The sequence below is a fragment of the Vulpes vulpes genome, chromosome 15, assembly GCF_048418805.1.
Source record: "Vulpes vulpes isolate BD-2025 chromosome 15, VulVul3, whole genome shotgun sequence".
In the NCBI taxonomy this organism is placed as follows: Eukaryota; Metazoa; Chordata; class Mammalia; order Carnivora; family Canidae; genus Vulpes; species Vulpes vulpes.
This window is the reverse complement of record NC_132794.1, coordinates 5975042-6002853: the sequence shown is the minus strand read 5'-3', so window position 1 is coordinate 6002853 and position 27812 is coordinate 5975042. Positions and strand designations below refer to the sequence as shown.

The following is a 27812-nucleotide window of genomic DNA, read 5'->3' as shown; positions in this document are numbered from 1 at the left end:
AGGGCAAAATAATGCTTTTGCCAATGCTTTCTGTAAAAAATTATTAATCCAAAGGGGGAAATGATGAGAGAACTCTCTAAAGGCCTGATATACAAGGAATGCCATTTTAGATTTCTTTTCCAGTCAACACGACTGTATATAAACTTTGTTCAAACCAAACCCCCCCCCCCAAAAAAAAACCAAACCCCAAACTTGACTTATCCGCCCACCACCCATGCATCCTACATCTGCTTTGTGCATAAGTAGCCTAAAGGAAACCATCTTGTCCTTAAGATATTGACCAATGCTTCCGCTCCCTGCATTCCTCTGTGATAAAACTCATGATTCCGGCCTATATGCTAATCTATAATCTTTTGAGCTTGTATAAGATGTAAAAAATGTACATAACTCTGTAAAGATTGATCAGAGAAAGCTTTCTTTTTTCCCCCCCCGTCAAGAGCATGTTTCCCAAGCAACTGTTCTCATTTGTGCTGGAAGAACTCTTTCTTACTTTCAGAGATTCTTAAAGGTTTCCTCATTTTGCAGAGACAGTAGAAAGAACCACAGCTCCTTGATTCATTTGATTAGAATTCGTTCTCAAAATCCAGCCTTTGCAGAGGGGCAGCTAAACATCTTTTATTTTTATGGATTTGTTTTTTGAGAGAGAAGGAGCCCACCCAGCACAAGCGGGGTGGGGGGGTGGGGGGGTGCAGAAGAAGAGGGGGAGAGAATCCTGAGCATGCTCCAGGTCAGTGCAGAGCCCATCTCAGCACCTTGAGACCATGACCTCAGCTAAAATCAAGAGCCGGAGGCTTAACCAGTGAGCCACCCAGGTGCCCCCAGCCAAACAGACCTTTTGCATTTTCTACTATATGCAAACATGAATTGGGATTATTTTGCCATAAAACCTCATTTCACCTAAATTTAGGTAATTACAGGCTGATTGTGAACAGCACCTTCTGATTAATACCTTTTTTTTTTTTTGTTTTTAGGTATGCAGCTTAGTAAATTGTTTAGATTTCAATGCTTTGTTTTGAAATGCAAACCTACATTTTGCATATAATCACAAAACTTTTTTTTTTCTTTGCGCTCACTCGCTACCGTAATTACAGTAGTTTATCATCTATGGGAAGGCTTATTTATGCATCTATAAAATTCATAAAATAAATTTCTCTAGGAATAAAAAAAGTCAGGCAGTTTTTTTTTTTAAAGGTGCACATTAAAAAAAAATAAAAAAAAAATAAAGGTGCACATTATATAAAAATAGCAAGTGGTTCGCAGCTCCTCCAGCCAAACTGGGGCTGGTGGCAGCCCAACCACTACCAGGGCTTGGAAACCCGGGGGCAGGTTGACGGGGTGGGGGCAGGGTGCGGGCAGGCTACGGAAGCCGGAAGGGCCAAAGGACTCCGCTGGAGCGCGTCCGCCCCGGCCTCCCCGCCCACTGTGGCGCAGTGCGCAGGCGCGGCGCTGCGCCTCGGCGGCCGCGCGGGCCCCACTGCGCAGGCGCCCGCCCGGCGTGGGCGCCGGCGTGGTCCCCATGGAGTTACCTTAGCGGAGCCCGCAGCTCCGGGAGCAGCGGGGATGAGCGGCGCGGAGGCCGACCGCTGGGCGTGGCTGCTGGTGCTCAGCTTCGTGTTCGGGTGCAACGTCCTCAGGATCCTCCTCCCTTCCTTCTCCTCCTTCGTAAGTGTCCGCCTTGCCTTCCCCGGGGCCGGTGGGTCGCCGCCTCGGTCCCCGGCGAGCTCGGGCGTGCACACGGGGGTCCCGGACCGGCCGCCGAGGCGTCTCGGTCGGGCGGTTCTGCATTCGAGATTTTCATTATTATTATTATTAGTTTTTAGTTGCTAGCGTCTACAAGTTGCAAAGCTTTACCTCCCCCCCCCCACCCCCCCACCACGCCCGAATCCGGATTTCTGGATTCTCGGGGAGGAGAAGGAATGACCTGGCAACACTTGGCCGCGTCTCCAGGTGGCAGCAGCCCGCGGACCCGGAGGTTCTCGGTGCACCCCTGCCCCTCCCCCACCCCCGCCCGCCGCGCTCAGTGCTCTATCCCCGGGTCCCCCGAGGCGTGCAGCAGCAGCCCTCGCTGCTCGGGCCCCGAGCCCCGGCCCACGGAGGCCCCGGCCTCCTGCATGCAGCGCCAGGCTGCAGATGGAAGGATCTCAGGGTGCAGCCGCCCCCCGTTCTTGCAGCCCGAGGCCGCGCCTTTGCGTGGGCATCAGTACATGAGCTCGTGTCCAGTTGTCACCGCTGCTGTAAGATGCAGATGTCATCCGGTCTCCCTTCACCTCCCAGCGGAGGCCTCTGACTCAGAGGGTCAGGTCGTTTGCACGGGGTCATCCAGCTGGTGACTGCTGGGTTGCACGCTGATCCTTGGTTTGTGATTCTCCCTTTTTTTTTTTTTTTTTATCCCTCTGCCCGTTGGGGGCACAGGTATAGGTTTGGGGGCAAACGTGATAAGGTGTGTGTGTGGGAAACAGGGAAAGGGCGCCCCCTTTATGCCCACAGCGGGAGTCTGACAGCCTGAAAGACCTCGAAGACTGGGTGCACGCCTTGGAGCTTTGGGGGAAACAGCAGTTCTTCTGTGATCTCCTGATGTAAATTGGCGGCGTGTGTATGGGCGGGGAGGGGGTGGTATTTAAGCCTAGATACAATTTCTTTATTCTGCTAGCATTCATGGAGCACCTGTTTTGTGTAAAACTCTAGGGTTGTACTACCTAGGCTTGGGGGATTCTTTCTTTTTTTAATTTTTATTTATTTATTCATGAGAGACAGAGAGGCAGAGACACAGGCAGAAGGAGAAGCAGGCTCCATGCAGGGAGTCCGACGTGGGACTCAATCTCGGGTCTCCAGGATCACGCCCTGGGCTGAAGACAGCACTAAACCACTGAGCCACCCAGGCTGCCCAAGGGGGATTCTTTCTTAACTCCCCACACCCCTTTGATACTACCCGGGTCTTTAAATGATGTCCCAGGTACTTAGCATTCCATAGGAAGATTCTTGAAGAGCTGGCCTCTGCGCCCCCCCCCCTTTTTTCCCCTCTTTTTTTTTTTTAATAAAAATCTTCGTTAAATACACATAAAAGTTCCCATCTTAACCGTTTTTAAGTGTATGTAGTTCAGTGGAATTAAATAATCCACATTATTGTGTTACCATCAACCACCATCCATCTCTAGAGCTTCTCCATCTTCTGTCCATTAAACAGTAAGTCCCTATTCCTCTTTTGCCTCACCCTTGGCAACTACGGTGCTTTCTGTCTTTATGAATTTTTCAAGACACAGGCAGAGGGAGAAGCAGGCTCCCTGTGGGGAGCCTGATTTGGGACTTGATCCCAGGACCCCGGGTCACGCCCTGGGCTGAAGGCAGCCGCTCAACTGCTGAGCCACCCAGGTGTTCCTGTCTTAAGAATTTGATGACTCAAAAAAAAAAAAAAAAAGAATTTGATGACTCTGGTTATGTCTTATAGATGAAATCATGCAGTATTTTTCGTTTTATGCCTAGCTTCTTTCATTCAGTATAATGTCTTCACAGTCTATCCCTGTTGTATCATGTGTTAGGATTTCCTTCCTTTTTTTTTTGATTTCCTTTTTAAGGCTGAATAATATTTCATTGTGTGTATATACCACATTTTGTTCATCCCTTCATCTTTTGATGGACTTTTGGGTTGTTTCCACCTTTTGGCTATTGTAAATAATGCTGCTGGAACAGTGGTGTGTAAATACCTGTTTGAGTCTCTGCTTTTGGTACTTTTGAGTAAATACCTGGATGTGGGATACTGGATCATATGGCAATTCTATTTTCAATTTATTGAGAAACTGCCAAACTGTTTTCCATAGCAGCTGCACCATTTTGCATCCTCACCAGGTGATGTACAAGGTTCTAATTTTTCCACAGTTTACAGCTCTTGGTATTTTCTCTTTTGTTTTTGTAGTAGTCATCCTTAATGGATGTGAGGTGGCTGGCTTCCTGTTATGGTTTTGATTTGCATTTTCCTAGCGATTAGTGTTTCTGAACATCATTTTATGTGCTTATTGGCCATCTGTATAGCTTTGGAGAAATGTCTATTCAAGTCCTTTGCCTCTTTTTTATTTTTTAAATTTTTATTTATTTTTTATTTTATTTATTTATTCATGAGAGACACGCAGAGAGAGAAGCAGAGATACAGGTAGAGGGAGAGCAGGCTCCATGCAGGGAGCCCGATGCGGGACTTGATCCTGGGTCTCCAGGATCACACCCTGGGCCGAAGGCAGGCGCTAAACCACTTAGCCACCCAGGGACCCCCTCTTTGCCTCCTTTTTAATGGGGCACCAGGAACTATCCCTAGGGGAAAGGCATCCTCTGTGGCCCCACAGCGGGGAGTGAGTGGGCATTTGGTTTGTTGTTGTTGGGTGAGGAGTTGTTTATATATTGTGGATTAAATACTTACCAGATGTATGATTTGTAAATATTTTCTTCTGTGGGTTGCTTGCCTATCTTTCTGGCTGTATCCCCTTGATTCTTCTTGCGTACCCTATTCCATTTCACCTCTTATGGAGCTATACGAAACCAAATTGCTCAGAGAGACTGTTTTGGTTTTGTATTCCTCTATTAATTGTTCATGATTTCCCGTTAGCGGAAGGGGAGAAAGATGTGTGCTTGGGGTACGGTAGTGGCTACAGGTAAGACCTGTCATCATCAGGCTCCTTAACCAAGCTTCCAGCAAGCTGGTGCTCTGCAGCTGGCACACACTGTCACCAGAGGTTACTGCTGCAGTCTGGATGTGCACGAGGCTCGTGTCCGTGATGTCCCTCATTCAGACCAAAGAGCCCAGGGTTTGTCTTTGGACCTGGGTCCACATTCTGCGCTGCTTCCCACAGCCTGTATAACCTGTGCGACCTCAAACCAGTTAGCTTTCTTAAATGATTCTCCGTGGTCGTCACGCTGTTTGTCAGGGTTGTCAGCCAGGCCCAACGGGTAATAACATGCTTATCCTAGCAGAGCACAGCCCCTACATTGGCGTTCAGAACAGGGAAAAGTATTGAAGACCTCCGTACCGCCTGGTCACTGAGAGTAAAGGTGTCAGGAGCGCTCCGGGCCTGGGTAGGGTACGACTGCTTCCACGAGCATTACAGGCGGCCCAATGCAGGAGCCGTTGGAGGATGTGAGTGGGACACACTCACAAGCCTGCCTGGGAATGGGCCATGTCCTCGAACTCGGAATCCCAGCCTCAGCCTGTCTTCCCGCCAGTGTTTCATCCCGTTATAGTCAGATGGGCTGGCTGAGGCCCTTGCATAAGTCTCTTAAATACTGCAAGCCAAGCTAAGGCTTGCAGGGCGCTGGCGTGGAGGTGGGTGCCTGGGTCAGGCCCCCTGCGGCCTCCGGTGTGCTGACTTGGTTGGAATTTTACCGAGTTGTCTCTTCTCTTCAAGCTGGTTACAGGGCATATGGATGAGAGCGCCTCGTGCACGTAATGGGTGTCCTCGGGCCATTCTTCAGCCAAGGGCAGAGGCAGAGGGAGACACAGGCCCCGGCGAGCACCGCTTTGCACGCGAGTGGGGAGGCGCACTGCGCAGGCGCCCCAGGCCTGGCGGGAGCGGAGCGCGCTGCTGCCTCCCCGTGGGCTGCGTGCACTGCGCCTGCGTCCCGGTGGGCTGCGTGCACTGCGCATGCGGCCCGGGCACGCCGGCGGAGGAGGGGTGATGGAGGCGGACTGCGCAGGCGCCGCGCCAGGGCCCCGGCGGTGTAGACTAGACCGTGGGCTTGGGCGGGGCGGAGGCTGCCCTCCGGGTGCGGCGTGTGGGGCTCGCCGCCATTTCCATGTTTGATGACTTTGAAGTCACCTTCATTTTCTGCTCTAGAAAGTGGGGCCGCCTGCCTCTCCGCCTAGGGGCCCAGGCCACTGGGGCGAGGCACGGACACTGCGGGCCCTGCGGCCGGAGGGGCCTCCCCGGGACCCGGAGCACGGTCGCCTCCTGAGTCCCCGCTGGGGGCCCCCAGGCGTCAGGATGCCCCTCCCCCTGGTCGTAGTAGTGGGGTCACTGAGGGGGCCACGGGGTTGAGCGCCCACGTGCATGTGGGGCTCGAGCACTGGCCATCGGGGTGCGGGGTGGTGCTGGGGGGGGTCCCGACGGGGGCGCCTGAGGAGCCGCGGCCCTGGTCCTGCAGCCCTTGTCCTGGCGGGGCGGGCGTGGGGCCCCGACGTGGGGCTTGGCGTGGGGACGCGCGAAGGGGCCGAGGTGGGGCTCGACGTGGCGGCGGGCGGGGGACCCGATGTGGGGGCCAACGTGGTGCTTGACGTGGGGGTGGGCATGAGGGCGGGCGTGGGGGCCGAGGTGGGGCTCGACGTGGGGGCAGGCGTGGGGGTGGGCGGGGGGCGACGTGGGGCTCGACGTGGGGGTGGGGGGGCCGACGTGGGGGTGGACGTGGGGGCCGAAGTGGGGCTTGATGTGGGGGCCGACGTGGGGGCTCGACGTGGGGGCCGGCGTGGGGGTGGGCGTGGGGGCGGGCGTGGGGGTGGGCGTCGAGGTGGACGTGGGGGCCGAGGTGGGGCTCGACGTGGCGCCCGGCCTGGGGGGCCGAGCGTAGGGGCCGATGTGGGGCCCCCTCGGCCCTTGTCCCGACCCGGAGCGCGGCGCCTTAGCGGGCCGCCCCGCATGCGGCTTCCCCGGTGCCCCCTGCGTGCCCGAGGGCGCCGTCCGGGTCGTCGTGCGCTGCCGTCGTCGTGCGCTGCCGTTCAGGGTCGGGCCCAGGGGCCACCCACCGAGCGGTGCAGCGCGCCTCGACTCGACCCCGCGTGACCCCAGGCTCGCGCCCTGACGTCCTGCCTGTCGGGCCCCGCCGTGCACCTGGCCCGACCCGGGGGTCTGGTGGGACCCCGAGCCCTGCAGGCCTGCGGCCGCGTCTAGGCGGGGGCGACGGGAGGGGTTGCCGCTCCTGGTTCCGCCCTAGGTTCCTCCACTGCCTGCGTCTGCTAAGAGTCTTGGAAAACTCGTTTTCTTCTCGGGAATTCGTTGTGGATCCATGTCCAGGTCTCTGAAAGCTGTGCCCCGCGCAGCCGCTGTTTGCCAAGTAGGAGGTTTGATGGCCTAGAAGGTGCTTCTGAGTACGGAAGGAGGCTTGTTTTTGTTTGGAAAATCAGTACTCAGGACACGTAAAAATTCAAATCTCATTGGATGTTACAGTTCAGCTCATAATTCTAGCCCATTTTAACTGTCCCTTATAAGGCGGTCTTGGTTTAATATCGGTGCCTATTTATAAATGTAGGCACTTCCAAGTATTTTTGTTTATTTGTAGATGTAATTTACTCACCCACCCTCCACCCCCAGCACGACACTTGTCTGATTTAACCACGAGACTTCCCAGTTTTCACGCCCTTGTTCATCGTCTGCTCCTGAGTGAACATCTTTTGGTCTTTTCAGTTTTCAAATTTTTTTATGTATCCTATATGCTCTTAAATAATACATTTGTGGTTCTGTTTCGTCTTTTGAAGATTGAGTCATTTTTTAATTTTTTAAAAAGATTTTATTTATTTATTCATGAAAGACAGAGGGAGGCAGAGACACAGGCAGAGGGAGAAGCAGGCCCCATGCAGGGAGCCCGATGCAGGACTCAATCCTGGGACTCCAGGATCACGCCCTGGGCCGAGGGTGGCGCTAAACTGCTGAGCCACCTGGGCTGCCCTGAAGATCGAGTTTTAAAAGTCAGGTTTATTGATGTATAATCTGCGTTCAGGGAAATTCACTGTTTCTAGGTTGGGGGGCAGTTTGATGAGTTTTGGGCCGTTCCTATTTTCGTCTCCAGGGTGGATCAGGCTGGAGTATATTCGTCCTGTAGTTGCAGTGTTGGGTGGAGGGGATGAAGACAGCTGGGTGTGAAGGCCTCTACTCTGGGCGAGGCCTGCAGGACGATGCGCAGCAGCCAGCACTGTGCTTGTCCACAAGCCCTTGGGAGACCTCTCCTGGACCACGAAAAGGGCTTCATTCCACAGGCCCTGGAGGCCACCACATCTGAGGGTGTCCTGGAACCCGCTCCTGGGCAGGCAGCCCCGGGGGACCTGTGATGGGGCGTGGCTGGCTCCCAGGCCCTGTCTGAAGAGTTGCCCTATTGTGCAGAGAGGACCCCAAGCTGGAGGGGCAAACTGTTCCTGTGCACTGCTGTGTGCCCGTACACTTACATACACTATCCTCTTTCAGCTTTTTTGTTTTTTAAATCTGTTTTTAAACTTTTGAAACAAACATACAATACAGAGAACATTTTGTTTCCTTAACCGTTTGAAAAAAAGTCAGCCTGCACCCCTGCATTCCTCGACACATGACTGCAAACAGGGGCCTTGTCCACAACACAGCCTTCAGGAACCTTCCTACCGGACGCTCCTGTGTTCACTCGGCCCAGGCGAGCTCCTTTGTAGCAAAAGGATCCCAGTCAGTACTCTGCGTTGCACACACTTGCCACATCTTTTAAGCCTGTTAAGATTCCCGGGGCTTCCTTGACGTGCGTGGCTGACGGTTCTGAATATGGCAAGGGCAGGGAGTGTGCGCAATGGCCTTAGGACGTCTTTGACCCATGTCCCAGAAGGGATGCTGTGTTCTCCTGGCATCTCCTCTGGCGCCATGGGACGTTCACACTTCGCTTGGGGGCAGGACTGGGGGAATTTCTCTCCCGCACATGGGACGACCCCAGATGTTCCCCCCCCCCCCACTTCGCCAGCCGGCTGCCGGGTGCCACCTGGTGGCCACTGCTGTGTCTGGTCCCTGGGCTCCCTGTAGGGAGTGTCAGTACCTTCGTGTGTGTGTGTTGGGGGGGGGGGACATCTGGGGTCATCCTTTGTGGGGTCCGGCTGTGGGGGGGTTGGAGGGGACATCTGGGGTTGTCCCGTGTGGGGTCCAGTTTTCGGGGGTGGGGGCACCTGGGATGGTCCAGTGTGGGGTCCAGCTCTGGGGGGGGGCATTGGGGGTCATCCCGTGCGGGGTCATGGGGGGACATCTGGGGTCTGGCTGTGGGGGGGCACCTGGGATCATCTGGTGTGGGGTCCCACTGTTGGAGGTGCCTCTTCACAAGCACATTCGTCTGTATTTCTCTACCCATCAAAAACCCCCAAGTTCACACCCATGTCTGAAATCCTAATTCAACACTGAAGAATTCATTCAGGTTCTTCCCCCATCCATGTTTTTAATCCCCTTTTCTGATAGTGAAAAAACTGGCTCCTATTATTTCCGATATGTTTCATGTATTTGATCATTGCTTTGTAATTAACCTCCCACCCCCATGCCTGCCTGGCCCATTTGGGCTCTGACTGGGGCTTGGCTGGGTGCTTTCCTCTCATCCTGTGTGCATCCTGCTCCGACTTCTATGCCAGGCTGCCCTTTCTGGAGATGCTCGTATCACCATGCTTGGCTCTCTGTCCCCCTTGTCAGGGTGCTCCTCTGTGGGAGTGCCCCCTCACTGTGCTTGGAATTGAGTCCTCCTGCTGGGCCACCACCTCCTCACTGGCACCCACCCCTCTTCTCTGCCTGCCTATTTAGGACTGGATATTTCAGGGAGGGAAGAGGATGTGTGGTCCCTGTCACCTGAATAATGGCTGTAATTGGTTTTCTTTTTCATTTTATTTAACGATTTTATTTATTTATGAGAGAGACAGAGGGGCAGAGACACAGGTAGAGGGAGAAGTAGGCTCCACGCAGAGAGCTGGGCGCGGAACTCTATCCCAGGACCCCAGGATCATAATCTGAGCCAAAGGCAGATGCTCAACCATTGAGCCTGGTTTTTGTTTCATAATCACAATTTTATAGTTGTAGTGAAAGATATATACATTTGTTCTGGAGCGACTCAGGGGCATGACTGCAAAAGGAAACGTATACTTGGAACAGTGATTCACATCAGAGGGAGTTTGTCTTTGTGGTGGGTGTAGAGGGCAGCAGCAGGCCCAGGCAGCCGAGGCTGGCTGTGTAGGTAAAGGGAAGCCAGCCCAGGTGGAAGCGGCTGCAGGGGGATGCGGGAGCAGGTGGGGGGATGGTGTGCCCGTGTGGGAAGGGACTGACCCCAGCTGTCCGCTCCATCAGATGTCCAGGCTGCTGCAGAAGGATGCCGAGCAGGAGGCACAGATGAGAGCAGAGATCCAGGACATGAAGCAGGAGCTTTCCACTGTCAACATGATGGATGAATTCGCCAGATACGCCAGGCTAGAGAGGAAGATCAACAAGATGACGGATAAGCTTAAAACTCACGGTACTGGTTTCAGTTGTAGCGTGGAAAGCGTCATGAGAGCTGACGACTAGAGAAGGCTTCATGTAAAGATTGGTAGAACGTATGTTTTGGTTCTTAGATGTTCTACGTGTTAAAAGGAACTTGTAAGTTGTCCAGAAGAAGCCCAGTAGTCACGATAGCTCTCTCCTTACTTGCTGGTGAATCTTTGCTTCGTAAACAGAAACAGCTAACATCCTCCTAGCTTTTCTTCTGTTTTTGTAGGTAGACATTTTCGAATTCAACATTTTTTGATATAAGTCTAGAGACAGTGTCATAGGGGACGCCCGAGGGCTTTTGTGAACACTTTACAACACGCCCAGAGTGTCCTTATCTGAGAATAGACTGACAGTCGAGATCAGGTCTTCATCACTGTGTTGCCTCCGCCAACAGTCTCCTGTGAGGAAGTCGTCACGTCACCGTGTGCTGGGAACGTGCACAGTGAGAGCTGCCTCCCCGGCTAGTATGACAGACGGAGGGGCCCACGTTCGCACTGGCGTACTGTGTAGACGGGGAGACCTGGGGAGCGAATGTAGTCCTGTTGCTATGTGGCCTGTCAAGAGGATCTTTGATGTAGACACATAGTTTTAAGGGTTTTCAAAATTAAAGCTTCAAATCTTATCATCTGTGTGTGATTCTGTTTTAATTAACAGCATCAGGTGTGGCTTTTAAGAAATTCTGTTTTCTATTTCCTAAACATACTGAATAAATGTTACACAACACGATTAGAAAATATTTTATATGAGGAAAGTATCATTTCTGTGTATTTGAATATTTTCCTTTTTTTCCAGGATTGATGATAACGATTTCATCCTGTTTTTTTTCTTTCAGTGAAAGCTCGGACAGCACAATTGGCCAAGATAAAATGGGTTATAAGTGTTGCCTTCTATATATTGCAAGTAAGTGTCTTGTTGTGTCATCTGGGGTCCTTAAAGTTGTTAAGAGACTGTCTTCCAGAACTCTGCGGTCCCCAGAATCCAGGTCTGAGAGTTCAGGTTTTTCCACTTTCTGCTGCTCTGTGTTGTGATCCTTCCAGGATGGAACTGAAAACTCTGTGAATTTATAAGTTAGACTAAAAGAAAGCCTTTCTCTTTTTTAAATTGAAGTAGAGTTAATACATAGCGTCAGATGAGTTTCAGGTGTACAACGTAATGACTCAACAATCCTCATTACTCCGTGCTCACCGTGATGTGCAGTCACCATACAACTTTATTACCGTACCATTGACTACATTCCCTGTGCTGTACTTTTCACCTCCATGACTGACTTATTTTGGAACTGAAAGTTTGTACCCCTTTATCTGTCTCACCCATCTCTGCTCCTCTTCCCTCTGGCAACCATCAGTTCTCTGTATTTATAGATCTGCTTTTCGTTTGTTTGGTTTCTTTTTTAGATTCCACATATGAGCGAAATGATACGGTGTCTTTCTCTGACTTATTTCACTTAACACTGTACCTTCCAGATCTATCCACGTTGTTACAAAACAGCAAGCTCTCATCCTTTTTAACTCAGGAGTGGTATTCTGTTGTGTATATATACACGTGTCTATACCCCACCTCCTCTTAAGCCATTCATTAATCAAGGGACCTTGGGCTGCTTCCATAACTCGGCTATTGTAAATAATGCAGCCATAAGCATAGGGGTATGTGTATCTTTTCAAATGAGTGTTTTTGTTTTCTGTGGGTAAGTACCCAGTAGTGGAATGACTGGGTCATATGGTGATTTGAGGAACCAACGTACTGTTTCCACAGTGGCTGCACCAGCTTGCGTTCCCACCAGCAGTGCACGAGGATTCCAAGAAAGTCTCTGTTGAGTTGTGAAACGGGGTTTCTCTACCACATGAATGCTGAAGCAGCTTCTCTGGGGCTCTTTCATATTGCCTTCATTCCAGTGCAGTTTAGGGAGCCCGTGGGGAAGTGAGAGAAGCTTATTGAGACATTGTATTTTCTACATGGTCGGTTTGGGTCATTGCTTGTTATGGGGCATGCGGATGTGGGAAACGCTGCCCACTCTCTGGGGGGAATCCTACTGTACTCAGTGGAGTCCAGCACTCTTGGTTCCCAGCTATCCTGCCTGGGATAGAAAGTTCCTGGGGAACTATTCCTGCTTCTTTCCTCTGAGGTCGTGGACGTGCTCTTGACGCGCTGGCAGCTCCCATCTGACCTCTGGGACCTTATATGTGGTCCTCACTGTGCTAAAGGACCTGAGCCAGCCCCAAGCCCAGGATGCCTGGGTACATTTGAGTATAGTCATCCTGAAGCCCTGTCCCTGTGACGCCAGGTTAGGTTTCCCAGGGGTGGGAACGAAGCCAGATTTCCTCTCTTAAGTCTGCTTGTTTGAGTGCCTCATCCAAGGCCACGGGTTGGGTGAAGACTGCGGAAGGGATGCTGCTGCTTCGCCACCCGCCATTTAGACCCACAGGGCTCCCTCCATATGCAGGTGCCAGTACTATATACAGGGGGGAGGACAAACTAGTGTTTCGAGGATCTTAGAGGCATGAAATCACTTTTGTCACCAATAAGGTGTATTTATCACAGTTTGGCTACTTAAAGGAGATGCTCAGTGAAAAAAGAACACCTTTGTTATGGGTGACCTTGGTTAATTTATCAGCTAAATTAATAGTGTATGTTTATTACTCAGATTAAAACAGTGACATAGGCGTTCACAAAGACGGCTACCCCACTTGGCGGCAGAGTGTTCTAGATGTCCAGTGAGCTAGTCTTTAATTAGACTCTGTTTCAAGGTGCTAACAGTGGAAATCAGTGACTATGTGTCTGTGTCCATGTCCGTGAGGACTGGGTTGATGGGGCCTGAGGGCATCAGTTTGGAGAGTTTCTTTAGTGTGTTTCCACGTTTCTCATCGTTCTTTGGTTACGGGGTGTGTGACCAGTGGGTTGGTCCGCTCATCAGTACTGTCTTTGCAGGCTGCCCTCATGGTGTCGCTCATCTGGAAGTATTATTCTGTCCCCGTGGCTGTGGTGCCAAGCAAATGGATAACTCCACTAGACCGCCTGGTAGCATTTCCTACTAGGGTAGCAGGTAAGAGTTTTCTGGAAACCAGAGCAGAAGAATAGATAAGTTGCTTCTGCCTCTCTCTTTTTTTTTTTTTTTAAAGATTTTATTTTTTTGAGGGGGGGGGGAGCCCAAGCAGGAGGTTATGCAAAGGCAGAGGGAGAAGCAGACCCCCCACTGACTTAGAGCCTGCCCAGATCCTCAGGATCACAACCTGAGCTGAGGGCAGATGCTCCACCACTGAGCCACCCAGGCGCCCCACGGATAGGCTTCTGTAGACACGTGGGGTACAAGGTGAAGAAACCCAAGCTCCCCTGTTCACTTGTGAGCAGTACCTTGTGTGTTGGCCTCATACAAGGCTCACGGTGAAGAAACAGGTCTAGAGAGGTTGCTTACCTTGTCCAGTGTCACTGAAATGTTAAGGGGCAGAGCTGGAGTCCACCTCAGGTTGCTTACAGAATGTCACCCCGTACCTTGAGTCTGAAATCTTGTTCTTTGAAACACCGACCCCCGGATATATGCTTGGCATCTCTCCAGCGTTTACTGCCAGTCACGTTCTTTTATTTTTGAAAGGTAATGATATCCTTTGGATGTTAAAAAGTAGTATATATCGTTGTAGAACGAATAAGAATAGAAGAACAACTTAAAAACATTTCATAAGCTATAGATAACATCTCAACCTCGTGGTATATTTTTCCAGTCTTCTGTTTATACAACTAATGTCATCTGGCACATATAATTTTAGGTTCCCTTTTACTTATATTGTAAACTCTTTCCCATATCAGTAAAAGTTTTTTTTTTTTTTAAGATTTATTTATTCATGAGAGACACGGAGACAGAGAGAGAGATAGAGACACAGGCAGAGGGAGAAGCAGGCTCCATGCAGGAAGCCTGATGTGCGACTCGATCCCAGATCTCCAGGATCACACCCTGGGTTGAAGGCGGCGCTAAACCGCTAAGCCACAGGGGCTGCCCCATATCAATAAACTTTTTAAAGGAATATTGAGTAGCTACTCTTCATTTGGATGTATCATCATTTACTAATTCCCCTGAAAAGATATGTATTTAGGTCCTAATTTCTTACTCTCAGACCTAACGCTGCCTGCGGCACACGTCCCCATCAGTCAGCTTTTGGTTGTGATCTGTGATGACGCTGGGGGCAAATTAGTGAGTGTAAAGGAGTGACTGTTTCAGAGGTTCCGGTTTTGCCACGCCTTCTCCCTCCCCCCCTGGGCCACCACCCCTACCCACCTGTGGGCGCCGCGGGTTGGGTGTCAGTGCTGGTTAACAGGAGAGCGTGAGGCCACTCTTCCAGGCATCTCGCGGGCCATGGGCCACTCCTGCAGCCTGTCTTCCTGCCTCTCCATCATCAGCTGGGCGGCACTGGCATGGGTAGACATGGCTTTGTTTATAATGTTTTTTTGAGAAGGAAAAACGCATAGTCTCCCAAGGTGGCTTTCCAGTTTGTTAATACTGTAATCCACAATGCACATCTCTCTGCCTGTTGTTCTGGGTAGTTCTTGTTGAGTAAAGAAGGTAGCTTGTGAATCACGGGAAGGTCTGAGTTTGAATCCAGGAAACACACACCTAGTTTTTCTTAGCCTGGCACTGCTGCAAAAGGGTTGAACTCCTGTAAATTAAAGGGAGCAGAGGTAGGAAATGTGGGCGGAACCCTGGGCCTGCTCTCTCATACTGGGTTTCTTTGTTTCCAGGTGGTGTGGGAATTACCTGTTGGATTTTAGTCTGTAACAAGGTCGTGGCGATTGTGCTTCACCCTTTCAGCTGAAAGAAGACGATTGTGGCTACGGCATTTTAAAGAATGGATTTTCACTTAGTAGGTTAAAAATCCAATTTATACTTTTTTTTTCTTTTTTAAGGAAACAAAAGCACACGTTAGTTTTTTTTGTTGAATGCGTTTGTTCTTGGATTTTATGTGAGATACGAGAGTAATCATTTTGTGACTTGTCACTGCACCGGAAAGCCGGTCTCACATGTGTGTCCTGGCAAGGCCCAGATTTGTTACCAGAAGTGGCCTGGGCGTCCACGTTCCTTGGGTTGTGTGCACTGTGGGCATATTTTAAAGGTCACGTTGCCAACTGGAAGGTCAAAATTTTCTAATGTAATTACTTTAAAGACTTTGCACTATTTTTCATCCAGATTAGAAAACAATTTAATTTTACTATCACTACTAGCATTTGAAATCTCCTGTAGTACTACTAAAAGAGTAACACTAATTGACATTATTTGTGTGTTTTTCTTTCTCTGTTTAAAATGTCATTCGTTGGGCAAGCCTTCCTATAGTATTTACTTATTTGAAGTTATCTTTTTGTTACTGTGTTTTGTAAATGTGTTCATGAGATCATAATGCATTGTTTTATGCTCACATTGTGTGTTTTATATTTAAAACATTTCAGATGAAGTGTGTTTTATAAGCATTTAATATTTATGTTCTGTAGAATGGAACAAATTTGAAAACAAACTAGGAATTCTGATTAAATTGAGTGGATACATCTTTTAAAACACTTTTTTTTTTTTTACCATTGTGTTGCTCTTCTTTTTGAATTATAATTGATGTAAAACATTATTAGTTTCAAGAGTACAACATCGTGACTTGATATTTGTATTCACTGTGAAACAGTCACCATAGTAAGTCTAGTTTCTCCATGTAAAACACTTTTTTATATTAAAATTTTTGCAAGGGCTTGTGTGACTTTTCCTTCCTTAGAGCCACTTACTTGCTGTGACAAGTTTGTAACTGTGACAAGTGACTGAGGACGTTAACCTGTTAACTCGGGGGCCATAGACCTGTGAAGCTAAACTCCTATCACTGGTTTTTAAGAAGTCTTATTTGTATTGTTGAATTCCCTGATGATCTAATAAGGAGCTCATTGTTACTTCCATGAATTGTACCAGGAAAACACAGAGTGCGGGGGTGGCTTAGTTAATCATTTCTAGAGGGGAGTCGGTTCATCATTCAGATGTCTCCAGCCCCAGGTTTACTTAAGCTTTAAGAAAGGAGGTGGAGCAGGGATCACGGGAGCATTTATAGCAGAAGCATCAGAGGGCGTCCTTCGGCCACAGAGGATGGGAAGCCCCACTTATGAGGCCAAGAGAGCAGCACAAGGGGCCTGGGCGCTCGACACCATGTGTCTCATCTCCCCTGCCCCCCACAGAGCGAGCTGCCCCCCTAAAGGGCAGGTTGTGTGGTGAGCAATCCGTGGCTACGCACAGTGTGCTCTGGGACACCCTTGGATCGCTAATCCATGTACAGTCTCCCTGACGAGACCCTCCTCTGTCTCCTAAAGATATGTTCTTTCAGTTCCTATTTGAGAATTCTGATGAATCTCACTAAGGCTAGAGGAAAAAAATGTACAGCTGTACGTGAGCAGTAGCAGTTTTTGAAGATTACGTAAGGGACACGTAAGCATCCTTCTTGTTTTACATCATTGTGGTTTTTCGGAAATAGTAGTTGTTTTTAAATAATAAACATGGTACTGGATTTAAAAGCTACAGAAAAGGATTCAATGGAAACTAGGTATTTTGGCCCCCAACTATCCTATCACCCCTGTCTTCTATTACCAGTTTCTTATAATTCTTCCAACGATATTCCATATGTATGTGAATATTGTGTGCATTTTTAAAATAAATTTTTTTTAAATTATGAAATAAATACCCAAAAAATTAGTAACTGCTTTTTTTTTTTTTTTTTTTTTAAACCTCCTACTTGGAAGCAAGGAAGCAAAGTCTCCTGTGATCCACAGAACTGGGATTGCTGGTGTTAACATTTGCTCTTTAACTTTTTTCTATTTGTGTTTGGACAGCTATGGGTTTTGTATTTCTATTAAAAAATACTGGATATAGTTTATGGCTTTACATGAAGAGAAACACCTGTTTGATACAGAATACATCTAAAGCTCTCTTTACGCCAGTTTCATTCACTTTACATGTATGATAATTCAGACAGGGAGGTCTTTATACACCAGCCCGCAGACATTGTTGTGTGGGGTTAATACACTTCTGTTGCCGGCACAAGGAAGAGGAACGCTAGTCAGCGAGGTCACTCCCTTGAGTTGGCTGGGCTCTCTGGCCTCCCATGGTTTTTCTTACATATACACAGCTCTCAGTGAGGGTAGTTTGTGTGTGTGTGTGTGAGTGTGAGAGAGACAGAGAGAGAGAGAGAAAGGGTTTTCAGTGATGCTACAAGTGTCTTTAGGGCCAGAGACTTTTTTCTTAGGCTTTTATTATTCCCCCCCCCTTGCATGTCTCAATTCAGTACTCAGGAATATCTAACTTAAAAAGAAAATCACATAATGGTTTTCCACTAGGGCCATGTAAGTCTTTCCCAGGGAGTATATTTTCTTCACAGTTGAGGCGTTACCAAGGAACAGTTATTAGAATTTTCTAGGATGCTGTTCTCTTACAAGTCCTTCAGGACGGTGGTGGTGTCGGCAGATTCAAAGCTGTGTGTGTTGCTGGTCTGCACACCACGTGGATGCCATCCTTTCTCAGGGCTCCCTTGTATGTGTGGGTTAGCTTTTCTGCTTGCATATTTGAAACGTAAAGTATGTGCATCCCTCTTTCAACTCTCTACTGACTCTTGCCCGAGAGTTCGTTCTTAAAGTTGAATAAATATTGTGTAGCTTTTGCCAAAATTTTTGTCGCTGCTTGTGCTTTTGGTGTCATATCTAAGAATCCATTGCCAAATCCAAGGTCACAGAGATTTAGGTCTGTGTTTTCTTCTAAGAGTTTTGTAGTTTTAACTTGTACATTTAAGTCTTTTATCCACTTTGAATTAATTTTTGTATAGAGAATGAGGTTAAGGGTTCAACCTTATTCTTCTGTATGTGGATATCCAGTTGTCCAAGCACCATTTGTTGAGAACATTTATTCCCCATTGATTGGTCTTGGCAACCTTGTTCAAAATCAGTTGACTGTAAATATGTGGGTTTATTTCTGGACTCTCAGTTCTGTTCCATGCACCTACATGTCTGTTCTTTTATTTTTTTTTAAACATGAAATGTTTTTATTTTTTAATTTCTTTTAATAATTTATTTATTTATTCATGAGAGACACACAGAGAGAGAGAGAGAGAGAGAGAGAGAGAGGCAGAGACATAGGCAGAGGGAGAAGCAGGCTCCATGCAGGGAGCCTGACGTGGGACTCCATCCCGGGTCTCCAGGATCACACCCTTGGCTGAAGGTGGTGCTAAACTGCTGAGCCTCCTGGGCTGCCCTACACTGTTTTTACTTAGACCAACGCCACAATGTTTTGATGACAGTTGCTTTGTAGTAAGTTTTGAAATTGGGGAAGCGTGCATACTCCAATTTTGTATTTCTTCTTTAAATATTTTTTTTTTATTATTATTTATTTATGATAGTCATACAGATAGAGAGAGAGAGGCAGAGACACAGGCAGAGGGAGAAGCAGGCTCCACGCACCGGGAGCCCGACGTGGGATTCGATCCCGGGTCTCCAGGATCGCGCCCTGGGCCAAAGGCAGGCGCCAAACCGCTGCGCCACCCAGGGATCCCTTGTATTTCTTCTTTAAGATTGTTTTGACTATTTTATGTCCCCTGCAATTTTATATGTATTTTAGAATTAGCTTCTCGATTTTTTTTAAGGATTTTATTTATTTATTTGAGAGGGAGAGCGACAGAGAGAGCACAAGTGGGAGGGAGGAGCAGGCTCCCCAGTTAGCAGGGAGCTTGATGCAGGGCTCGATTCCAGGACCCTACCCTGGTCATGACCTGAGCTGAAGGCAGATGCTTAACTGACTGAGTCATCCAGGTGCCCCAGCTTCTCAATTTCTACAGAGAAGTTAGCTGCAATTCTGATGGGGATTATGTTGAATTTGTCAGCTTGGAGAGTATTGCCTTCTTAACAGTGTTAGATCTTCCGATCCATGAACATGGGCTGTCTTTCAAGTTATTTAGATCTTTAATTTCTGTCAACAATGTTCTGTGGTATTCAGATGATATCTTGTATTTCTTTTGTTAAATTTATTCATAAGTATTTTATTTTTGATGCTATCATAAATGAAATTGTTTAAATTTCGTTTCTAGTTGTTGCTTGCATATAGAGGTTGATTTTTTTCTACATTGATCCTATGTCCTGCAACTTCATTTATGAGTCCCAGTAGTTTAGTGGATACCTTAGGATTTTTCTGTTTACGAGGTCATATCATCTGTGAGTAGAGATAGTTTTACTTCTTCTTTTCCAACCATGCCTTTTATTTCATTTTTGTCTAATTGCTCTGGCCAGAACCTCCAGTACAGTGTGGAATAGAAGTGTTGAGTGTGGACATTGTTATCTTTTTCCTCATCTTTTTTTTTTTTTTTATTTATGATAGTCACACACACAGAGAGAGAGAGAGAGGCAGAGACACAGGCCGAGGGAGAAGCAGGCTCCATGCACTGGGAGCCCAACGTGGGATTCGATCCCGGGTCTCCAGGATCGCGCCCCGGGCCAAAGGCAGGCGCTAAACCGCTGCGCCACCCAGGGATCCCTGGTTTTGTTAGCAAGGTTATGCCAGCCTCATGAGAAAGAATGAGAATGTTCCCTCTTTTATATTCTGGACCAGATTGTTTAAGGTCTGAGTTATATGTTCTTTGAATATATGATGAACTTGCTGGTAAAAATCTCCGTTTTCTCATTTCTATTGAAAGATTACTGATTTCAGTTTCTTTAGTGATTATGAGGTTATTCAGTTTTATATCTTCTTGAATCATATTAGGCAAATTAGTGTAGGATTTATCCATTTCTTCTCAACTTTATATTAGGATAAAATTTTTGTGAATGCTCCATTTGTGATGAAAAATACAAGTTTGAAGTTGCCTTCTATGTGTATCCATTAAGTTAGAGTTGCCAGCTGTCTTATTCACATCTTTGTCTTTACTGGTGCTTTTTTGTTTGCTGGGCTACCTACCATTACCAAGAAGGGTATGTGAAAATCTCCCGCAGTGATGTGAACTTGTCAGTTTTTGCTTTTGTTTTCAAATTATTGTTAAAGGCATACATGTTTAGAACTCACATCTTCTAGTGGATTTATGTACCCTTCTAGTACCCTGTGTTATCTCCAGTAGTAATTTTTGCCTTCAGGTCTGGTTTTTTACAGATGTTTATAGAGCAACATCAACTTTCATTTAGATAGTATTTACCGGGGGTATCTTTTCTCACCCTTTAACTTCCTGTATCTCCGTGGCTTGGATATGTGTATAAATAGCCCATGGCTGTATTTTACACATCCAGTGTGTTTTCTTCTAACAGAAATGTCTAGTCTATTTACAGGGGACTATGAACTTGCTTTTTCCCCACAACAAGCTAGTCTTTGTGACACCAGTTGCATGTCCAGTGACTCAAGTACAGCCTAACACCGTCTGCCTGGAGACTGCATCAGATCCCATAGGTTAAAGGCTCAGCCCCCTACGACAAGTCCCACCCACTGCAGTTGCCGATCTCAGATCCAGGCTGTGCTTCTGAACGACCAACTGGCTCTAAGTCAAAGGTTCCCATGACACCCTCTTTGGGTTTGGTTAATTTCCTAGAGCAGCTCATGGATCTCTTCACTTCCTGTTTAAGTTTATCGCAGACACTTCTTTTTAGGGGGAGAGAGCATGTGTGAGTGAGTGTGGGAGCAGTGGCAGGGGAGGGGCAGACTCCACTCCATACAGAGTGTGGAGCCTGATGTGGGGCTCGATCTCACAATCCTGAGATCATGACCTGAGCCAAAACCAAGAGTCAAATACTTAACAGACGGGCACCCCTGTTTGCAACTTTATTATAAAAGGATATGATAGGGATCCCTGGGTGGCGCAGCGGTTTGGCGCCTGCCTTTGGCCCAGGGCGTGATCCTGGAGACCCAGGATCGAATCCCACGTCGGGCTCCTGGTGCATGGAGCCTGCTTCTCCCTCTGCCTGTGTCTCTGCCTCTCTCTATCTCTCACTGTGTACCTATCATAAATAAATAAAAAATTAAAAAAAAAAAAAAGGATATGATAAAGGATGCAGATGACCAGCCAGATGGAAGGGATGATCAGGGCGAGGTGTGTGGGACGGGGCTTCCATGCCTCACCAGGCCCCTCTACGTGTTCGCCAACCCAGAGGCTCTCCAAACCCCGTGCTGCTGGGATTCTGTGGAGGCTTCCTCAGGTAGGCATGGTGGGTCGGCAACTTCATTTTCAGCCCCTCTCCCTTCTCAAGAGTATGGGGGTGGGGCTTGAAAATCCCAAGCTTCTGGTGACCAGGCCCCATCCAGGACCCACCCAGAGTCTACTCGTTAGAACAGAAGACACTGCCATCACCCAGGAAACTATCAGGGTTTCAGGAACCCCATGTCAGGAGCAGGTCAAAGACCAAGTACTGGAACAAAAGATGCTCCAGGTGATCTTACCATGCAGGGAAGTACCAGGGTTTCAGGAGCTCTGTGCCAGGAGCTGCGGGCAGAGGCCGGTATGTACTTTCTAGTACCTCACGATCGCCTTCTTTTTATTTTCACATCCCTCCTCCTCTTAAATTTTGAGGTTACTTGATACTTGTTTTAACACTGGAACATTTGTCAATGCTTAACGTTGATGCTTTACAGTCCTCTGCAGCGGGGTGAGAATCAAACACCTGAACATCACTCCTTTCCTCCGATGCACACGGTGCTGTCATCATACGGATGATGTCGCAGCCGTGTGTCACCGCTCCGTGAGTCACCGCTCTGTGACCCTACAAGAGGTGGTGTAGAACAGCGATGCTCAGCATTACACATTGTTCACTCTGTCACTCGCACAGAAGACCTTTTATCTCAAACCAGTCCTGCCTGAAGTCTGTCTGTTAGAACGGGAGTTAGTTAGGCGGCGGCTGGACTCGGCGTGTGGGCTGCACTTTGCTCACTGTACTGGAACGTGGCCAGGCCCGTCTATGAATCGTCTCCGGCTATTTTCGCATTCCAGTGGCGTCGCGTAGGTGTCACGTAGTTGTGACTGAGGGTATGTGGCCCGTACCCGGGCTGTACAGAAGAGGTCTGCTGATCCCTGCATTCGTGAGGCCCTGGCGGGGTGTCCCCTGTCTTCCTTCTGGACAGAGAGAGTTGCAGGGTCTGTGCTTGTAGCAGCAGCTGTCCCGTCAGCCCTGCACTGTTTACTGCCTTCGCTGTTGCAACCCACAAGCGCTCACAGTACGCTGCCTCCTTCTCTGTGGTTGATCTTAAGACTTTCTCATTGTCTTTGGTGCTCTGCGGTTTGTCCCCAGCTAGCCAGGTGTGAGTTTCCTTTCCTTTTTTTTACTTTTTTTTTAAATTTAAATTTGGTTTGTCAACATACAGTGTAACACCCAGTGCTCATCCCTCGTTTTGTTTCTATTTCTGTTTATTCTGCTTGGAATTTTTTTTTTAAGATTTATTTATTCATTTATTTATGATAGACATAGAGAGGCAGAGACACAGGAGGAGGGAGAAGCATGCTCCCTGCTGGGAGCCCGACGTGGGACTCCATCCCGGGTCTCCAAGATCGCGCCCTGGGCCAAAGGCAGGCGCCAAACTGCGAGCCACCCAGGGATCCCCTTCTGCTTGGAATTTATTGGACTTTCCCACTCAGTGGATTGGTACCATCTATCAGATCAGGAAGTTTTTTACCCTTTATCTCTCTAGGTCTTTAGCCCTGCTGTGCTCTCTTCTCTTGTCTTCAGAGGCTCCGATTACGTATTCGTGCAGCCTTTGTAATCTGTGCCCCCCTCTTAACCTCCCCTCGTATTGTCTCTCTCACTTCTTCAGATGTGTTTGCTCTCCGATCGGTTTCATCTGCTGCTAAGCCCATTTATAGAGTTAAGTTAAATGATTTTATATATGTCTTTTATGTTCTTTGTCACATATGCTGAGTTTTTATTCTCCTTATTTTTGTCAGAAACTTATTTATGGGGAACCTGGGTGGCTCAGTGGCTGAGCGTCTGTCTTCACCTCAGGGCGTGACCCCAGGGTCCTGGGATTAAGTCCCACGTCGGGCTCCCCGCAGGGAGCCTGCTTCTCCCTCTGCCTGTGTCTCTGCCTCTCCCTGTGTCTCTCATGAATAAATAAATAATCTTAGAAAAAAAAAGGCAAGTAGACCTTGTAACACTGGAATATTATTCCATATACCATTTCTAATTCTTATAGTAAATTTCTCCAGAATTTACGGCTCGGCATTCATATCTCTCCTTAGAAGCCTATGGGACATCCTACTCCCGTCCCTCCCTCCCCTTCTCCTCTTCTCTGTTCCCCTCAGTGGTTTTCCTAAGGATCAAAGCTTATGGCAGTGTTTACCTCTTCTTTGGTTTTGAATACAACTGTTTCCCTACCATGGCTTTCACTGTCTTTAGTAAGTTTTATTTCACTCTTAGTTTTTTAAAGTGATAATATTGCACACCAGTCCATAAAGCTCTTTGGAAATAATGTGGTCCGTATTATCAATAAGTTGCCCTTAAAAGTAGATGAAGGTAAGTAAACCAATTAACGTGGGGCCTACAGCCCGTCTCGTCCTAGTATGTAATGAAGCTCTCAGGATGGAGTGGCTTGCTTGAGGGGACACTATTCCATATGCTCTTTTACAGCAAGATTAACAGAAAAAAGGACACGGGACAGGTATGTAACAAATAGAAATAAAAAGTGGATCTCAGGTGTACACGAGGAGAGTGTCATCACAAAGGTGGTTTAGCTGAATCGAACACTCAAAAATAATTTTGATAAAACCACACTGTGGGGTTGTTGTTTTTTTTTTAATAGTCTTTTTAATAGTCCCTTTCAAAGCTGCTTCCGTGTTTTTTGGTTAAAACACAATTTGATTGCTGTGAACATTCCTACGTATACGAGATGTGTGCATCTTGGCTGACTGACTTGGACTTACGAACCGTGCGTGGGGTCCCACAGGATATTAAAGCCATGAAAGAAAGGAGTCTTCCCAAAGATCCTGGACATGTTTTCATTGTAGGAAAAAAAAAAAGATAGAATTTTGTATTTGAAATGTCATCATTGGCTAAAACACAACAGATTTTTGGAATTAGATTATAATAAAACCTTAATTATCCAAAGTCCATTGAAATACTGACCCCCCCCCCCCCCAGCGTGGTCAGATTTAAAGGCCCGCAAGAACGAGAATACCCAATCAGAATGTAGTAGGATGCTGATTGTATTTAAATAATGATCTTTCTTTTTCCTTCCGTAGGTGAAGATGACTTAATAGAATTTACCACAGTTACTTTAGAATCTCTGAAAGCGTTGCTGGCGGAGGCCTGGCCGGGGGGTAGATGGTGCATCTTACTTTCCAGCGTCTCCTCGAGCTGTGGAGGGGCAGCCGTGCAGGCCTGGTCGTGTTTGAAGACATAGCCCGACCCAAAGAGTTCCTCCATTAGACTGCTTTTCTTATCTCTGAACGTGTCTTTGGCCTTTGTTCGGGAAGACTTGCCAAAGGAGGGCTCGTACCCGCTCACCGCGTGCTCTGGCCCGAGGCCTGCGCTCCCGTGCGGCTTGCCAGCGCTGAGACTGCCTCGCGTCCCGCCTGTGCCCACCGGCCCGCCCAAGGCCGGGAGCCCGAGATGCAGGTTCTCGGTGGCTTCCGTGAAGGAGTAGTGCTTTCTCGGCCGCAAGGGCACTTTGATACTGGCCGCAGCAGTTTTATCAGGCGTCTCATCCGTGTCATTTATCTGGAGGCTGCCTGTGAACTTCCCCTGGGCTGCGTCGTCTTCCCGCTTGCCCTCCTTCTCGGGAGGAGTTACTTCAGACCTTGGTGGTGACAGTTCCCGTTCTTTCACCAAAGCGGGTCTCTTCTCTTGATCTTTCTTCTCTCTTGGTCTTCCAGCATTTTCCAGAGGTGGTTCTACTTCCAAACGTTCCTCTTCCTTCGATAAATCTGTATGCGGAAAATAGTCTATTTAGTGATCTTTATACCATGAGTGGGCTCCTATATCACGCGGGCCTGTTGAGCGCACTTACTGGCATCCGCCAGGCACAGGGACGTACAGAAAGACGTCCAGCAGATGCACACGACACTAGAATACAGGGAAGGGCGCTGTGAACCAGCTCGAGACGTTCTGCTTCCCCAGAACATACCAAGTCGGTAAGGATTACGAAACCAAAACTAAAATGATACTCGTGAAAGAACTAACATGTGCTGAGTAGTGAGGATGTTCGTCGCTCCTGGGGGCTGGAGTGCCACGTAAAGCAATGAGAACCGTTTTCACCCATCCGAGCAGCAAATAATTTCCAGATTCTGTGAGAATATGGGGACAGTGGAATTTCTGTTCCCCATTGGGTGTGTCCGTTGGTACAGCTGTTCTTGGATGGTAATTTGACTATCAAAAAACTTTTTAACTTTTAAAAAACACTTATTAGAGAGTGAGAGCACGAGTAGGAGGAGGGGCAGAGCGGGAGGGAGGAGCAGGCTCCCCACTAAGCAAGGAACCCAAGGTGGGGCTCGATCCCAGGACCCCAGGATCATGACCTGAGCCAAAGGCAGATGCTTCATCGATGGAGCCACCCTGGCTCCCCTGTTTTTTGGAGATTGTGCACATGTGACTGCATGAGGGGGGGTTGTGGGGGTGGAGGCAGATGGAGAGCGAGGACCCCAGGCAGACTCCCTGCTGAGCGAGGAGCTTGACGTGGGGCTCGATCTCTCAAACTCAAGCCTGAGATCACGACCTGAGCCGAAACTGTCAGATGCTCAGCTGATTGCACCACCCCGGCGCCCCGCATCTATCAATTTTAAATGAACCTACGTACTCTCCTACCCAACAGCTTCACTTCTACGAACTGTGCCCTCTCTGCCGTCTGGCCATGTGCACCCACCCCGTCCTAGGATAGCTGCCCAGGATCCCATAGACCGCACGTGCCATTTCTTTACCCGTGGCCCCTCGACAGACGTTCGGGGTGTTTCCCTGTTGCTAGACGGAGCCGCAGTATGCATCCTTATGTGGCTCTTTGTGTGTTTTTACTAAGTTTGGTCCTAGAGGTGCCCCCCGCCAGCGTCCTGGTCCTCGGCCACCCGGCATAACTTACGTGTTTCCCTTCCCACGCTAGAACGTAAGCACACGAGGGCGGGACGTTTTGTCACTGCTGCATCCCCGTGCCCAGGACAGTGCCTGACACACGCAGTATATGCTCAGCGAATATTTGCCAAAGGAATGAATGAACTTTCCCAGACGATACACCACAGCGGACGAACAGATCCGGGGAAAACCTGAGCACACCACGGACCCCGGAAGGAACGGAAAGTGGGGTTGCCAGCTCCTGCCATCCCGCACCAGACGCAGCGGCCTCCAGGCCAGTTCGGCCCCTCCAGAGCCTCTCCTAGGCCACCCTGCTCAGCCCGAGCTGGGGGGGGGGGGGGCGGAATGTGTTCCCCCGGGGCCCCAGGTGACAGCGGTCGTGCTTGCCCAGCGTGTGCACTCCAGCACATTTCCCTCCAGCAGTAATTCAACGTGGACAGTTCGGCGCAGTGTCTTTACGATCTGAAGAGGGGCGTCTGGGTGGCGCAGTCAGTGTATGGCTCTTGATTTCTGCTCAGGTCCTGACCTCCGGGCCATGAGATCGGGCCCCGTGTTGGGCTTTGCGCTCAGCGGACAGTGAGATTCTCTCCCTCTATCCCCAGCCCCAGGCCTGTGCTTGTGCTCTCTCTCTAAATAAATAAAATCCTAAAAAGAAAAAATTCTGAAAATTCCAACCCAGAATTTTCTAGCCAATTAAAGTATGAGGGTAGCAAAGTGCCCTTTCCAGATGACGGGCATACACGTTTACCTTCAAACGCCCGTTCTCCAGAAACTAGGAGGGGATGTGCCCTTAGGGCATGATGGCATCTACTGGGGGGGGGGGCAGGGTTTAGGAACCAGGGGGCTTGGCGGAGGAGGGGATGGCAGGAGCCCGCAGGGGGAGGGAGGTCCTGGCACCAGAGCTCTGCACCCGAGGTAGTGGGCCACCCCTCCCCAGGCCCAGAGGCTTCAGTGCCAAGCCCCCTGCTCCACGGACCTCCCCGTCAGGCTTGCCCTCCCCGTCGGGCGCCGCCGCCTGGCGTGGCCGGCACTTGCACTTGGTCCCCAGGAGCGTTCTGCCCGGACCTACCCCCGGGGGCGGGGGGGCGAATCTGCTGACCCCAGGGCAGGTGGCCTGTTTGCTCCGACCCGCTCTGTCCCGGGCAGGTGCCAGGGCTCTGGGTTCTCTGCCCCCGGGGAGGGGCCCCACACACCCGGGACGCTGGAGCCAGAGTCTGCATCTGGGAGTCCTCGTTTCCAGTCTTCGTTAGGGGGGATGTTGCCCTTCACTCAGCCAGCTTTGGGTTTGCTCCTTGGGGTCAAAAGCGAACATACTGATTAAGGATACCTGGAAGGCTAGGACGCTGTGAGCAGCAGCCGGGGGAGGCGGGCACAGAGTGGAAGACGGAGGTTGCTGCTGGGGGACGCGGGGGGGGGGGGGGCCGCGGGGCTGTGCTTAGGGTCCGCGGGTGCTGCTGCGAACGTGGGCCGAGCGCCGGAGGTACGGCTACACAGGTGCTCCTTTCCTAACGATTCTTTACATTGTGCATCTGTGTCTTGTGTAGCCTTTCACACGCACAGAATAATTCACAACTTAAGAATAAAGGAGACTTTTAGAAGTGGTTAAAA

The 27812-nt window shown here is 49.0% G+C and overlaps 2 protein-coding genes and 1 long non-coding RNA gene across 6 annotated transcripts in view; 2 read left to right on the top strand and 1 right to left on the bottom strand.

Moving 5' to 3' along the window:
* LOC112910966 (uncharacterized) overlaps positions 1-19576 on the top strand; it is a 62165-nt gene extending 42589 nt beyond the window's left edge. The window contains exon 3 of the long non-coding RNA XR_011997644.1: positions 19558-19576. This is a non-coding gene — a long non-coding RNA (uncharacterized lncRNA). The remainder of the gene's footprint in view (positions 1-19557) is intronic.
* On the top strand, positions 1422-27812 carry GET1 (guided entry of tail-anchored proteins factor 1). Of its 2 annotated transcripts, XM_025987275.2 has the most exons (6): positions 1422-1662; positions 10017-10182; positions 11029-11096; positions 13122-13236; positions 14922-15043; positions 24386-27812. In XM_025987275.2, exons 1-5 carry the CDS (start codon positions 1561-1563, stop codon positions 14993-14995), a joined length of 525 nt encoding a protein of 174 aa, XP_025843060.1. In that variant the 5' UTR covers positions 1422-1560; the 3' UTR covers positions 14996-15043; positions 24386-27812. The 2 variants fall into 2 exon arrangements, with proteins under 2 accessions (XP_025843060.1, XP_025843059.1); XM_025987274.2 differs by lacking the exon at positions 24386-27812 and having other exon boundaries at positions 1426-1662; positions 14922-16893.
* The window catches only part of LCA5L (lebercilin LCA5 like), a 280078-nt gene continuing 276197 nt past the window's right edge, over positions 23932-27812 (bottom strand). For all 3 annotated transcript variants that reach the window (XM_072740540.1, XM_072740539.1, XM_072740541.1), the window contains one exon: positions 23932-25069. In XM_072740540.1, coding sequence (XP_072596641.1) covers positions 24354-25069 — 716 coding nt within the window. In that variant the 3' untranslated portion in view covers positions 23932-24353. The remainder of the gene's footprint in view (positions 25070-27812) is intronic.

Coding starts and splice junctions, on each gene's coding strand:
- GET1 (XM_025987275.2), top strand. CDS start 1,561: ATGAGCGGCGCGGAGGCCGACCGCTGGGCGTGGCTGCTGGTGCTCAGC. Junction 1,663..10,016: donor TCCCTTCCTTCTCCTCCTTC/GTAAGTGTCCGC, acceptor CCGCTCCATCAG/ATGTCCAGGCTGCTGCAGAA. Junction 13,237..14,921: donor ATTTCCTACTAGGGTAGCAG/GTAAGAGTTTTC, acceptor CTTTGTTTCCAG/GTGGTGTGGGAATTACCTGT.